At 41.5% G+C, this 16257-nt stretch overlaps 1 protein-coding gene across 1 annotated transcript in view; it reads right to left on the reverse strand.

Annotated features, from left to right (window-relative positions):
* The window catches only part of LOC131685215 (extracellular sulfatase SULF-1 homolog), a 249304-nt gene that overhangs the window by 51425 nt on the left and 181622 nt on the right, over positions 1-16257 (reverse strand). Inside the window, exon 4 of the mRNA XM_058968784.1 lies at positions 2570-4167. Within this exon, the coding sequence (XP_058824767.1) occupies positions 2570-3519 (950 nt within the window). The 5' untranslated portion in view covers positions 3520-4167. The remainder of the gene's footprint in view (positions 1-2569; positions 4168-16257) is intronic.

The following is a 16257-nucleotide window of genomic DNA, read 5'->3' on the forward strand; positions in this document are numbered from 1 at the left end:
GATGAAACGAGATCTGAGAAAGAGTATGTAACGGATGCTTAACCTTTTCATGCCCAACTTTTTTCTAGTGCATGTAGGGTTTCAAAACTATTTTTCCTTGAAAACGGTGGGTTCAAGAAACACAAAATGCCTTTTTTCATAAACATAGGGGCTTCTCTTGCAATGCTAGAAGCTGCTCAATTTTTACCTTCTAATGCTTATTGAAATTCTTCTAGAATATTTACAATAGTCCAATATTGTGGAAAACGTAACCAAAGACAGTCTACATTAATAAGTTTTATCAATTTTTAAAAATATTGCAACATAACGAAGATATATGACAAATTCATTTTCCGTCATCAACATAAACTGTCCTGGCAGCACTGCTACATCGAAATCCAATCAGACTAATTGCAATAACTTCATTTCTAGAGCTGATCCTTGCAACTGTTAATACTCAAATGAAAGGCAATAGTCACATTTATTAGCCTTACTTATTTTTGTGATGAAATCTTGCCTCAAACAAAAGTTATAGCTGTTTAAAAACGTTGTTGTCCACAAACAACATGGGCATGAATGGGTTAAGAAGTAGGCAATGAGAAAAGGTCCAGATGCGACTGTACACGGAAAAATGTTCTCAAAATCGTTAATAAAGTGATGAATTCTGGATCAATCATGTTTTTACGTTACGTAAACATGAGCAATAACAAAAATCATATGTTTCATAATTATGTTAAATTTGCCTTCAGTAACGCCTGAATAACATTTTCATAAGTGTAAATATTTATTTTTATTTTGTGAACTTTAGTTACGTCATGCTCTTGCTAAATCGATGTTCTGTACTAAAACTAGTTCACAACTTTATGAACATTATTCATAAACCAAAGGTGGAGTCGTGACTTAGATTTATGAACATTATTCAGAGTCCGACTACATCTTAATCATGATCTAGTAGTAGCAATTGTAGAATGAGTTCAATAAATTGAAACAGTCTGAATATTTCCAAGTGAAATATTTCACGTTACGTTCACGTTTTCGAAATACTATTCATGAATCCTTTCAATTTTCGTGAACCAATTCATGATACCGAATATTTCAGTCGCGTTTCAATACGAGATACGATTCAATTCATGATTCCTAGCATGTCAGTCTCAACTCACGATTCGTGCTCGTAAAATAGTTCGCAAAATCATATAATATTATTCATGGATTTGTGAACTGGTTCGTGATTCTAAGTATAATAGTCACTACTAACTATTCATGCTCGTGAAATAGTTCTTTCTGAACTATTAATACTATCATAAAATATTATTCCTAGTATAATACTCGCGACTGACCACTTGTGTTTGTGAAATAGTTCACAGGATTATACAACATTATTCATGGATTCGTGATGCCTAGTACAAGATTCAGGATCTATTTTGCGTGCTTGTGATATTTAGAAAATACTCCCAATCACTTCGAATTTCATGCAATTCTGAGCATCGCCATGAAATTTTTACGTGAAATATTTCACAAAATCTGGAGTAAAGTTTACGAAATTATTTTTGTTTCATGCACTATTTAATGAAATGTAATATAGTTATGTGCACATTTTAGCGACCAATAATAGGAACGAGCAGTAAACAGAAGAAGACTATTAGTACCTAAACATATCACGATAAGGCGAAGAGAAATTACGAATATCATGATAAAAACTGCCTATATCATGAACATGAATCAAACTATACAACGTGTCAAATTCAGAACAAGCCAGCAATTAAATTACAAAAATCGTGACTAAGTTCCTGAAATCATGAAGATATATCATGCTACTCTGCCGAAAAAACAATGGTAAACTCATGACTAAAATATTACGATACCTTTATAAAAAATTACGAAAATTACAAAGGAGCTCCTGAAATCATGAACATCGTTTAACTGTAACTGTAGCACTACGAATATTTTTGACGCGAACTAGTTTTTTGGTAAGACAAATAGTTTTATGAATACCAGGTTTATTATTCATAATTTCAGGATCACGATTTTCGTAAATCGTTCAGTTCACAAAATTGTGATTTTTTTCATGAATCCATGAACGTTGTTTTCTGTGAACAAGTACTTATGCATGGCGTGAAGCGAAAATGTTGGAAACCACTTTCCAATACTTTATCAAATATATGTGAAATTAGCTAAATACATGTACGCAACGGCTCTACTTATTTGGCCTTTATGCGATAAATATATAAAATTTACTAGTACACTTACTGTGTTTCAATAATTCCATATTAAACCTTTCATAAAATAAAATATCTTTCGTAAAAGAGATGTGAAATTATTCCATTAGGTAAATTAGTACAAGTTTTGTTTTCCATTCACAATGTATTTGATGAAGAGTTGGCAAGGAACTCATCACAAAATATTATTGAAAAGAGAATTAAACTCCAAGCATAGTGCATTCTAAGAAATATACTCAAGGTTAAACATGTTCTCCTATTTTACCACCAATTGGTTAACAATTGATTTTATCAAAATTTCACCGTTTTCTAATGCATATGAAATTTTCTAAGACATTATCAAATAAAAATTCGGAAAAAAAACTAATACTTACTGGTGGGTAGTCACATTGAAGAACAAATGGCTGTACTGCGGCGCCGAGTCCTCCGGTCCGTGCGGCGCCGGGAAACTCATCGTCAACAACACCGGCTTCCGGTGGTTCTGATGTTTACTCTGTCGCAGAAAGGCAATAGAATCGTTCGCTATCAAATCCGGATAGTAATCCTTCCCGTAGTCGAATCCGTGCTTGATTTTCTGCCCGTTCATGTTGATGCTGTAGTTGTAGTACTTGGAGTTCATTATGAGACCTCCCCACTCCCGCCAACCCGGCGGTATGTACGATCCGTTGTACTTGTTCAGATACTTGCCAAAGTAGCCGGTTCGGTAGCCGGCATTCGAGAGGTAGGTCGCGAACGAACGAGTCTCGTGGGTGGTTTGCCAGGTGGTACTGGAGCAGTTATCATTGTTAGTGAAGACATTGTGGTTGTGTACATACATTCCCGTCAGGATGGAGGACCTCGCCGGGCAGCACATCGGCGTGGTGGTATAAGCGTGGCGGAACTCGGCACCGCCTTCACGAAGCAATCGTAGCGTCCGAGGCATGAAGTTGAGTGACCCCAGCTCAACATCCTGATCGTCGGTCAAAATAAGAATAATGTTCGGTTTACGCTCCCGCGCTTGTCGAATTATATCATTGATGGGTGAATCCTGAGCGAGAATGCCCTCTACCACACCGCTCTTCTTGACCCGACCTCGACCATCGTGTGGAGCCCGTACTCGCCTGTAGGAAGATCGTCGTTGGTGACCTTCGCGATAATGATGGCGCCTTCTCGACTGGTATGGATTCTGATAGTAGCCGCCCATTTGGAATTCATCCTCCGCCAAGGACGCCACAGAACCCCCTCTGGCACTGGCTGACACTTTGCTCGCACAATAAATTACAACAATAAAACCTATTAACACTAATCTATATTTAACACACAGCTCGAGCCAACGTAGCGCCATCGCGTTCTTTCCTTTGGCACCGGGGATGACCGCACACACAAATATTCCTCGCCCGGCGTTCTCAACTGCCTGGTGCCGCCTATAAATATCACAGTCACTGGGTGTGCGAAGGGCAGAAACGAAGCACACCAAACACGGTGACCGGCGGCGTCCTCTCTTCGCTGGCGGCCCTCGACGCAACAACACTTTCGCACTAAAATAAGCACTTCTTGACTTCTTCGCAGGTTATTGAAATATTTCCTCTTCGTTTGCCAACATTTTCCACTTAATTACATTCATAATAATAATCAACTTGATTAATGGCATTATGCGCGCGGAATTAGACGTCGTCGTCCACCGTTCTTAACGTTGGTGTTTTTTTTTTGTTTGGTGCTATTGATGATGGTGGCAATGGCACACAAAAAACGAAACCCAAACACTTTGGTTCTGTGGATGCTCCTCCCTGCTGGCTGCTGGTGCGGAACCGAACAGATTTATCAATCTCTCGGCTCAGCGTTTAACGCGAACTGTGTTTGCCAATACGAGTATGCCGCCGCAGGGCATTCAGTCCGTCAGCAGCAGCAGAACGGATGATTCAGCAGCGTTTCCGATTGAGAAATGGGCACGGGTCGAAGAAAAGCTCAGACCTGGTGACGTCGCAGGCTGAATCTGTGGGGTGAGAAAAAAAAAGGAAAAATAAATAATCAGTTGGTGACACAGGGTTTAATATGAAGGGAGACAACTGCAATATTAGTTGTTTGAGATATTGCGAACATAGTAGTGATAAATATTCGTGATTTGATACCGACACATTTCGTCACACAATTGGCTGAATTAAGTCATAATTTTGAATTACAACTAAAAGTTTAAATAGTCACCGACAAGAGTTGAAACAACATGAAACTTCTTTTTCGAGAGTTATTCTACTGGAACTTTATAATCGCGTGGTAATGAGCGTTTATTTGTCCGCGCTTGAAACTGCGTTAACCAGCTTATAGATGTTATAGCGTTCACTAACTTATCGGAACGTTTTTGTGTTTGTGAAATCTTGGAGGTAATTGTGCGTGGATGATAGCGTTTGCATGTTCGTCTTTGTGTATCATCGCGAAAGGCGAGGGCGTTTGTAAGTTAAGGTGTTCGATCGCGTGGGTGTTGATGTTCGTTGTCGCGTGTGCTAGCCATAGGTAGATGAGAAAACCAAACGGTGCCGGTGCATGTGCGCACCGTGTAAACTAGTGGTGCACACCGTGTGCGGCTTTGAGTTCGTTCACACGGTAAACGAAACCAAAACCTCAACCGAGTTACTCAGCACCATTTAGATGTGTGCAACTCGTGTTGATCTATTTTCAACACCGTTTTTGGTTTGGAAAACCGAACCTGGTTTTTTCTGTACACGGTGCTTCGGTTGAAATAAGAAGCAGTAAAATGATGTGCAGTGAAATGAGTGAAATTAGTTATTCAGAGACGATAGGGCAATATCTAAATATTTGATTCTGCGAACTTGTTTACAGTACCTACCACAATTGATGTTCGCCGCAATACTAAAACCAAGATGGCGGAAAGAAATTCAAAACGGCGACCTTGTATTGGCGATAATTCGTATCAAATGATGAAATGTGAACATTTTTGGTTTGGGAAAGTTGTCTAAAGAATGAAAATCGATGTCTATTGCCATTTTGAAATTCAAAATGGAGGACTTTGACTTAATACGGTGAGCTTTGCGTGACAAAAAAAAGAGCAAATTGAATATTTTTTGGTATGTGAAAATGTTTGGAATTTTCGAAGTCTACTCCCAAAACTCGACCGTAATACCTTTACGGTAATAAGAAAAAATGCTCTAATAGCAAGACGTTTAAAACTATATCGGTCCCAACAAAAAATTCCCCAATCGGCAATACCAACACAATAAAATCTTCTCTGCGTCGCACTCATGTTTCATCAATTTTTATACAATAAATATTAACGCATCAGATTGTCTGCAAGTGTGTAGCACATCGCTTGTAATTGTACTGCGCATCAAGCGAAGCGAACACGTGAACAAAGACGAGTTTCGATTTTCTCTACACGGCACATTACGTATTTGAACATCGCACAGTGGGAAAAAAAGTATCAAAAACGCGACTTTACTCAATAGCTTGATAGAAGGCTAAGTGTTGTAATCAATAATGAATACTTCTTATGTAAAAATGTCTGGGGAGTCGATTGCAGGTATTTAAAATAACCGTAAAGTACGCTATCATGCCCGTTTTGCCCCAATTCTCCTTTTCGTTTGAGTTTATTTTCAAAATTGAATATATAACTCGGAAGAAAGTTGAAAACGGCTGACAAAAATTGATATTTCTTATGTAAAAAAGTCCAGAAAATTGATTGAAGACATTTAGAATCATCTCACGAAACGTATACACCCATTTTACCCCAATTCTCCGCAAAACTAAAGTTTGAAGTTAATCCTGGCTTTATACTTCGGTAAAAGGCTATATGCGGCTGATCAAAAGTGATGATTCTTATGTATAGAAATCCAGATTATCGTTTGAATATAGTTAGACTGGTCGCCCGAAACGTATGTATCCGTTTTACCCCAATTCTTCTCATAACTCAAGTATAAAGTCAAACTAGGCTCTACATTTCAGAAAGAGGCTGAATCCGGTTGATCAAAAGTAGTATTTCTTATGCAAAAAATTCTGGGAAATCGATTGAAGATAGTTAGAATGCCCGTTTAACACCTCTGTACCCGTTTTACCTCAAATCTTCCCATATCTCAAGTGAAAAGTTAAACCTGACTGTGCTTCTCCGAAAGAGGCTGAAGGTGACTGATGAAAAGAAGTAATTCTTATATAGAAAAATCCGGGGAACCGGTTGAAGATAGTTGGAATGGCCGCACGAAACGTTTGTATCCGTTTTACCCCAATTATTTACATAATACAAGCGTGGTGATACACCTTACTCAATATTTCAGAAAGAAGCAGAAAGCGGTTGATCAAAACTAATTTTTTTATGCCAAATAATCCAAGCAGTCGATTGAAGGTAGTTCGAATGACCGGACAAAACACGTGTATCCGTTTTACCCTAACTTCTTCCCATAGCTCAAGTGTGAGGTTAAACCTGGCTGTACTTATCGGAAAGAGGCTGAATGCGGGTGATGAAAAATAGTAATTCTTATGTAGAAAAATCCGGAGAATCAGTTGAAGATAGTTGGAATGACCGCACGAAACGTTTGTATCTGTTTTACCCCAATTATTCATATAATGTATGTGTGAAGTAATATCTTACTCGTTATTTCCGAAATAGGCTGAAACCGGCTGATTAAAAGTAATTTTTTTGTGTTAAATAGTCCAGGGAATTGATTGACGATAGTTCGAATGACTGGACAAAATATGTGTACCCGTTTTACCCCAAATTTCTCCTATAGCTCACATGTGAAGTTAAACCTGGCTGTACCTCTCGGGAAGAGGCTGAATGCGGCTGATGAAAAGTAGTTATTCTTAGGTACAAAATTCCGGGAAATCGATTGGAGATAGCTAGTATGACCGCACGAAACGTGTATACCCGTTTTACCCCAATTCTTCACGTAATGTATGTGTGAAGTTATACCTTGTTCATCATTTCAAAAACAGGCTGAACGCGATTTTTTTGTACATAAGAATTACTATTTTTCATCAGTTGCAGTCAGCCTCTTTCGGAGAAGTACAGCCAGGTTTAACTTCATATTTGAATTATCAGAGGAACTTAGGGTAAAACGGGTACACATGTTTCGTGCGGATATTCTAGCTACCTTCAATTGATTCCATGAAGTATTTAACATAAAAAATTACTTTTTATCAGCCGCATTCAGTCTCTTTCTGAAATGTTGGGTAAGTATTATCACACACAAGTATAAGGGACAGAATTGGGGTAAAACGGGTCAACGCGTTTCGTGCGGTCATTCGAAGTATTTTCAATCGATTCCCTGAACTGATTTACACAAGAGAAACTACTTTGGTGAGCCGCTTACAGCCTCTTGCTGAAATAATGAGTAAGGTATAACTTCACACATACATTATGTGAAGAATTGGGGTAAAACGGGTATACACGTTTCGTACGGTCATTCTATTTTCATTCGATTTCCCGGAAATTTTTACATAGGAATTGTTACGTTTCATCAACCGGTTTCAGCTTCATTCTGAGAAGCAGAGCTAGGTTTAACCTCACACTTGAGCTATGGGAAGAATTGGGGTAAAACGGATATACACGTTTTGCGCGGTTATTCCAACTATCTCGAATCGATTGCCCGGAATTTTGTACATAAGAATTACTATTTTTCATCACCCGCATTCAGCCTCTTTCCGAGAAGTACAGCCAGGTTTAACCTCACACTTGAGCTATGGGAAGAAGTTGGGGTAAAACGGATACACGTGTTTTGTCCGGTCATTCGAACTACCTTCAATCGACTGCTTGGATTATTTGGCATAAAAAAATTAGTTTTGATCAACCGCTTTCTGCTTCTTTCTGAAATATTGAGTAAGGTGTATCACCACGCTTGTATTATGTAAATAATTGGGGTAAAACCTTCAATCGACTGCTTGGATTATTTGGCATAAAAAAATTAGTTTTGATCAACCGCTTTCTGCTTCTTTCTGAAATATTGAGTAAGGTGTATCACCACGCTTGTATTATGTAAATAATTGGGGTAAAACGGATACAAACGTTTCGTGCGGCCATTCCAACTATCTTCAACCGATTCCCCGGATTTTTCTATATAAGGATTACTACTTTTCATCAGCCACCTGCAGCCTCTTTTCGAGAAGCACAGTCAGGTTTAACTTTTCACTTGAGATATGGGAAGATTTGGGGTAAAACGGGTACACATGTTTCGTGCGGCCATTCTGTTTATCTTCAATCGATTTCCCAGAATTTTTTGCATTAGAAATACTACTTTTGATCAACCGCATTCAGCCTCTTTCTGAAATGTAGAGCCTGGTTTGACTTTATACTTGAGTTATGAGAAGAATTGGGGTAAAACGGGTACATACGTTTCGGGCGACCAGTCTAACTATATTCAAACTATAACCTGGATTTTTATACATAAGAATCATCACTTTTGATCAGCCGCATATAGCCTTTTACCGAAATATAAAGCCAGGATTAACTTCAAACTTTAGTTTTGCGGAGAATTGGGGTAAAATGGGTGTATACGCTTCGTGAGATGATTCTAAATGTCTTCAATCGATTTTTCGGACTTTTTTTACATAAGAAATATCAATTTTTGTCAGCCGTTTTCAACTTTCTTTCGAGTTATATATTTAGTTTTGAAAATAAACTCAAACGGTCCGGATTCCGACACTTGTCTGGATCTATGCACCAAGTCTAGGCCTGGCTCAGGTCCGGACCTGGTAAGGGAAAAGGGGATGGGCTAGATCCAGGGACAGTTTCGGATTCGGGTACTAGATCCGGGAACCAGGCTGGATCCGGAAACTGCCTAAAATTTTTATTTCGCTATCCAGTCTACCCAGTAAAAAAAATCCGTTACTCCGGCTGGTTTCTGCCAATATTGGGGTAGATTCCAGCCTGAATTCGGGCAGAAATCCGCTAGAGTTCCGGTAGGTTTGACTCGATACTAATGCTATGTCTCCAGATTCTGGACAGAGTTGCCAGTCTTCTTGATATGCAGTCTTCGATAAGAGCCTGCACGGTGATAACGGGCCATGCATAAATGACGTGGCACTTTAGGGGGTAAATAGATATAGCAAATTTGTGACGATGTGTGACGAGGGGGAATTTTGTTACAAAATGCTACAAGATTTTAATCTTATATGCGGAACGAGTATCTAAATAAATCAAATCTTTTTTTTTTTTTTTATTCATTTCGTTTATTTGATAGGCACAAATGCGTTAGCTTGGCGGTGCCAAATGCTTTTGTTTTTACATTTTGGATATCTTAAAACTAGGAGGTTACAATGTTGAAATATTTTTTTTTTACAAAGGAAAAGAAAGTTTACAGCTATCTTAAGACTAGAAATAAGATTCAATATACAAAAGAGGGCCAAAAGATTTTTTTATGAAAAAATTTAAAACAAGGGATTCACTTTGATATACAAGAGGGGGAGTAATAGTATTTTACGAAATATTTTACGGTTATCTTAAAACTAACAATATAGTTTAGTACACAAAAGGGGGGAACAAATATTTATGAGAAATTTCACAGAAATCTTAAAACTAGGGATTCAATTCTATTTACAAGATGGAGTTTCAATAAAGAGTAAAAATTATAGCTATCTTAAAACTAGGAATACAGAATACTAATTTGAATTTTTTAACTAAAACTTATGCTTGGTCAAGATATTCAAAGGGTGGCTTATTTCCGCATCAGTGTAGCAGCAGTTGTATCAAGGACAGGGGAGAGTCAGGGAAAGAAGAGCAAAACTTGCAACTTTCGCTCGAACGCCGGGGGGGGGGGGGGGGGGGAGGGGGATCAGCGAATCAAATTTGCGCCTCAGTATAGTAAGTCGTCGAGTACCGGATTGGCGGATGGTATTCTTCGGACCCGCGGGGAATCCTTCAAAAGTCATCGGACCTCGAGTCGCTCTCGCTTCAGTTTCCTTCTATGCAGGCGTAGTGGTAAGGGCGATGGCGGTTACATAGTGGCACTCTGGAGCTGATCGGTTCCACAAGGCAGGAGGAAACTCTAAAAACGAGAAATAAAAGAGAGGGGCTAAATTGGGATATTTATCGTTTTTATGAAGGTATAAATAAGGGACATATAGGGGAAATCACGAGTTGCCAGCATATCTCGGACTGGTACATTGGGTGGTCTACCTCGGGCCCGAAGGGATTCCTTTAACTGAGACCTGGCGTCACAATACCCGGCGCACACCCAGACAACGTGTTCGATGTCGTGATAGCCCTCGTCACAAGCGCACAGACTACTCTCCGCAAGCCCAATACGCCGCAAATGCGCATCCATGGTGTAGTGATTGGACATAAGTCGGGACATTACACGAATAAAATCCCGACCCACATCCATCCCCCCGAACCAAGGCTTCGTTGATACCTTTGGGATAATCGAATGTAGCCATCGTCCAAGTTCACCATTGCTCCACGAGGTTTGCCAACTGTTGAGCGTCCTCTGACGACAAATACTAAAAAATTCGTTGAAGCAGATTGGTCTTTCGTATATGTCACCATTTAATGCGCCCACCTTTGCTAATGAGTCGGCCTTTTCATTGCCCGGGATAGAACAATGAGAGGGGACCCAAACAAAGGTAATCTGATAAGATTTTTCAGATAACGATACACAAGGACTCCTGTATCTTCCCCAGAAAATACGGTAATTGCTTTTTAGGCTTCACCGCACGAAGAGCCTCGATAGAGCTGAGGCTGTCCGAAACGATGAAGTAGTGATCTGTGGGCAGAGTGTCGATGATCCCAAGGGTGTACTGAATTGCAGCTAACTCTGCGACGTAAACTGAAGCGGGATCATTGAGCTTGAATGAAGCGGTGATAGTATTGTTGAAGATACCGAAGCCAGTGGACCCATCGAGATTTGATCCGTCAGTGTAAAACATTTTGTCGCAGTCGACTTCTCGGAATTTATTATAAAATATATTGGGGATCACCTGCGGGCGTATATGGTCCGGAATTCCACGAATCTCTTCCTTCATGGATGTGTCGAAGAATACAGTAGAATCAGAAGTATCTAGGAAACGGACACGGTTGGGATTGTACGAAGAAGGATTGATGCTCTGTGCCATGTAGTCGAAGTACAAGGACATAAAACGGGTTTGAGAATTAAGCTCGACGAGCCTCTCGATGTTTTCAATCACCAACGGGTTCAGAATATCGCATCGGATGAGCAATCGATAAGAGAGTTCCCAAAATCGATTTTTTAGCGGGAGAACGCCTGTCAGCACTTCGAGAATCATCGTATGGGTCGAGTCCATGCAACCCAAGGCAATGCGCAAGGAACGATACTGGATTCTCTCCAGTTTGATGAAGTGTATGTTCGCAGCGGAGCGGAAACAGAAACACCCGTACTCCATCACCGACAATATCGTTGTTTGGTACAACCTGATCAGGTCTCCTGGGTGAGCACCCCACCATGTTCCAGTTATTGTTCGGAGAAAATTGATCCTTTGTTGGCATTTCTGTTTCAGATACCTAATGTGACATCCCCAGGTACCTTTAGAGTCGAACCAGACCCCGAGATATTTAAATGTGAAAACCTGGTTGATCGTTGCACCCATTAATAAAAGCTGGAGTTGCGCCGGCTCACGCTTCCTAGAAAAAACAACCAACTCAGTTTTCTCCGTGGAGAACTCAATACCCAGCTGAAGAGCCCAAGCAGACAAATTGTCCAAGGTATTTTGTAATGGTCCTTGCAGGTCGGCAGCTTTGGGCCCTGTAACAGAGACTACCCCGTCGTCTGCAAGTTGCCTTAGCGTGCATGAATTGGCAAGACAATCGTCAATGTCATTCACGTAAAAATTGTAGAGCAGGGGACTTAGACATGAGCCCTGGGGAAGACCCATGTAGCTAAATCGCGATGTTGTTAAATCGCCATGCGAAAAGTGCATGTGCTTTTCAGACAACAGGTTTAGCAAAAAGTTATTTAAAATTGGTGAACGACCATGCTGGTGCAGCTTCTCTGACAGAATGTTGATAGAAACTGAGTCAAAAGCCCCCTTAATATCCAAGAATACTGATGCCATCTGCTCTTTGTTAGCATAGGCCATTTGGATTTCTGTAGAAAGCAACGCAAGGCAATCGTTCGTCCCTTTGCCTTTGCGGAAGCCAAATTGTGTATCTGATAGTAAGCCATTTGCTTCAACCCAATTGTCGAGGCGAAACATGATCATTTTCTCGAACAACTTCCGAATACAGGACAGCATTGCAATCGGCCGATACGAGTTGTGGTCGGAGGCTGGTTTTCCTGGTTTTTGGATGGCGATGACCTTCACTTGCCTCCATTCATAAGGGACAATGTTACCCTCAAGAAACTTGTTAAATAAATTCAACAGGCGCCTTTTTGCAGTGTCAGGCAGATTCTTCAGCAAGTTGAATTTGATTCTGTCTAACCCTGGGGAGTTATTGTTGCACGATAAGAGAGCAAGTGAGAACTCCACCATCGAAAACGGTGTTTCGTTCGCGGTATCGTGAGAAGACGCGGCGCGGTACGTTTTCTGTACCGGGACAGAGTCCGGACAGATCTTCTTGGCGAAAGCGAATATCCAACGGTTTGAATATTCCACGTTCTCGTTGGTACTATTATGATTACGCATACGTCGAGCCGTACCCCAAAGAGTGCTCATCGCTGTTTCTCTCGTTAACCCGTCGACGAACCGGCGCCAATAACTGCGTTTTTTGGCTTTCATTAGACTCTTCATTCGCCTTTCTAACGACGCGTACTGTTGATAGCTAGCGGGTAACCCGTCTTCCCGGAAGGCCTTATATGCAGTGGACTTTTCCGCGTACAGCTCTGAGCACTCTTTATCCCACCACAGGGTGGGAGACCGTCCATGGGTATTCGCGCTGGGTACTGGTTTAGTCTGAGCTTGATTCGCACTGTCGAGAATCAAGCCAGCCAAAAACCTGTACTCTTCCTCCGGAGGAAGTTCTTGAGTGGATTCAATTTTAACGGATATCGCGGTCGCGTAACTCTTCCAATCAATGTTCCGTGTGAGGTCATACGAGACATTGATTGTTTTCGATGGTCTTGAACCGTTAGCAATTGAAATCACGATAGGCAAATGATCGCTACCGTGGGGATCAGGGATCACCTTCCACATGCAATCTAACTGTAGCGATGTCGAGCAAAGCGATAAATCCAACGCGCTTGCGCGTGCTGGTGGTGTAGGAATCCGCGTCATTTCTCCCGTGTTTAAGATGGTCATGTTGAAATTATCGCAAAGATCTTGGATTAATGTTGATCTATTATCATCATGAAGACAGCCCCATACCGTACCGTGCGAGTTAAAGTCTCCCAGAACTAGCCGCGGTGCCGGTAAGGATTCCGTGATATTACAAAGCGTTCGGTGCCCTACCGAGGCTCTAGGAGGAATGTAGATGGAAGCAATGCAAAGGTCTTTACCTTTGATTAAAACTTGACAAGCGACAATTTCAATGCCTGGTGTCGAAGGGAGGTTAATTCGGTTGAAAGAATAGCACTTTTTGATCCCCAAAAGTACTCCTCCATAGGGGTTTTCTCGATCCAGACGAATTATATTAAAGTCGTGGAAGTTGAGATTTATATCGGAAGTTAACCAAGTTTCACATAATGCGAAAGCATCACATTTTAAACTATTTAGTAAAAATTTAAAGGAATCGATTTTCGGGAGGATACTTCTGCTGTTCCACTGTAGAACAGTGATCGAATCGGTGACCTCGTTCGATGACTTAGCCATCGAAGGATACGATCGCTGCAAGGAGGGGCCATTTAGTAGTCAATTGCTTCAAAAATGTTTGCACTATAGGGAGAAAACGTATCAGAAGGCTTTTAAGAGGATCAGTAACATTGAAAGCTGTGAAAATTAAGTCCACTATGTCAGAAAATTTCATTAGTCCGCTACTGGACTGAGTATCTGTTTGAAAAAAGGGGACACTTGGGGTTTTTGGTGTCCCTGGAAGTGGTGGGTACTCCTTGTTAGAATTAATATTTCCAAGTCCTGGAGCAAATTGCTTCGGCTTTTGTGCATCACTTCCGTTGGATTTATTGGTTGTAGATGGCGCACTCTGAGAGGACGACACCTTGGCACCCTTACGGGGCAATGTAGGGGAGGCTGGATTTCTCCTCTTCCTGGATTCCCCTGGGTTAACCAAAGATGTTCCCTCTCGTGGGTCGTCAGATTCTTGCTCAACGTTAGCCAAACCAGCATAGGGATTTTCGGACAGGACAGATGGCGAAGCATTCTTTAGCATTTCTGCATAAGAACGCCTTGCGCGTTCCTTAAGGGAGCGCTTAATTTTATCCCCGCGCTGCTTGTACGCAGGGCATGATTTAAGAGCATGTGAAGGGCCCCCGCAGCAAATACACTTTTCAGTTTCTTTGTCGCAAGAGTCATCCTCATGCTCTCCTTCGCATTTGCCGCATCGTTTCTTATTTCCACAATATGTGGCTGTGTGGCCCAACTGCTTGCAATTGCTGCAGTTCATGACCCGCGGTACAAACAGGCGAACTGGTAGGCGAACCCTGTCAAGGAGGATGTAGTTGGGAAGAGAGGACCCGGCGAATGTCACCCGAAGCGAGCCTGATAGAGAGTAGGTAGTCTTACCTCCCTCGGTGTTTGCGGTATACAATTGTTTGCATTCCAAGATCTTAATCTGTTCAAGTGAGGGGTCCTTAAAGCAGCCAACCCCGTGCTCCAACAGTTCTTCGCATTTCAGGCCCGGTTCGGACACTACCCCATCGATTTCACAGGCCACACAAGGCACGTACACTTTAAATTCCCGCGTAAAGCGCTCACAGCAAGCAATCGCGTTTGCCTGGCAGAGATCACTCACTAGAACACGTATCTTGTTTGCCCGAACACGTGTTATCTGAGTTACGGCCGGGTAATTAGCAGTCAGATCTCGAGATAGTTTTAATATATTAACCGGTTTCTCTCCGGTCCGAAAATATACCACCCATGGCCCAGAGGAACCTTCTGGGTACTGCTTTATACGGGGAGCAATGCGAGTATTAGGGGGATCAGGGACTTCCATGATTACATCAGATGGTATTTCGCCCTCGGCCATTTAAGCACGAGGGCAGAGCGTTATATAAACGGAAATGTGTCTTATTATTTGATTACAAGGTAGAGTAAAAGTAGGGAAAAGGAAAGAAAGCAAACGAGGGAAAAAAATAAAGCAAAACTTATCTGCAAACAACGTCGATTGTTCCGCACCAGCGAAAACAATGTACTGGATTTACTGTCGGCACCAGCAGAACGGCAGCTAACGAACGAACAAAGGATGACCTTGACTCACTAAAATTTACACACCGAACACCACTGTGAAATATAACGATCCGTTCCGTTCAAAGGTTGGGAGACGTATGATAAATCAAATCTTACCGACACGCACCGAAGGGAGCAAAAGAGTGTGCCAGTGTAAATACACCGAGTTTCATGGTGTTCCACGAAGATCAAAACAATCGTCTTTCCAAATTTGAGAACCGTCGATTTGTTTTTTGTCAGTTTAAAAACTCTAGTGTCGCAAAAAGCAACGCGGTACTAGATTCATCGCAACGGCATGCTCTCAACTAGCACTGATACTGAGTGCCGTAACTCTCCAGGTGTGGTGTGCAAAGCAGTACACACCATAATTTAAATATATCGGTCGGCTACTGCTATCGTCTCCGTTCCGACGTTCGCCCAAAGAATGAGCTCGCCCGATCAATGCTGAGTTATATAACCGAGAATTACGTTATCGGAAAAATCAAAACAGCCAATAAGAGCCATGGAAAGGAGACATCACGAGCACTTGGCCGCTAGATGCCTAGACCAGTCTTCCTGTCGTCTCCACCCCCAGCAGTAGCAGTGATCAAATGCAGCACTCATCGCAGCGCATTGTCGTAACATGCCTGGCTGCTACTGCTGTTCTTTACGGCCCAACGTTCGACGGGAGAATGAAGTCGCCCGAGGAATGGTATTCCTTAAATAGTCGAGGATGACGTCATTCATAGAAGCGTAGTTTGCTGGGTGCTCAAATCTGTCATAGGAGACGCTATAGCCACGATGCTACTTATTTGGCAAAGGAGCAACTACCGATTCAAACAGGCATGCGGCACATTTATTTATAACTTTTCGT

The sequence above is a fragment of the Topomyia yanbarensis genome, chromosome 2 (assembly GCF_030247195.1).
Source record: "Topomyia yanbarensis strain Yona2022 chromosome 2, ASM3024719v1, whole genome shotgun sequence".
Lineage (NCBI taxonomy): Eukaryota > Metazoa > Arthropoda > Insecta > Diptera > Culicidae > Topomyia > Topomyia yanbarensis.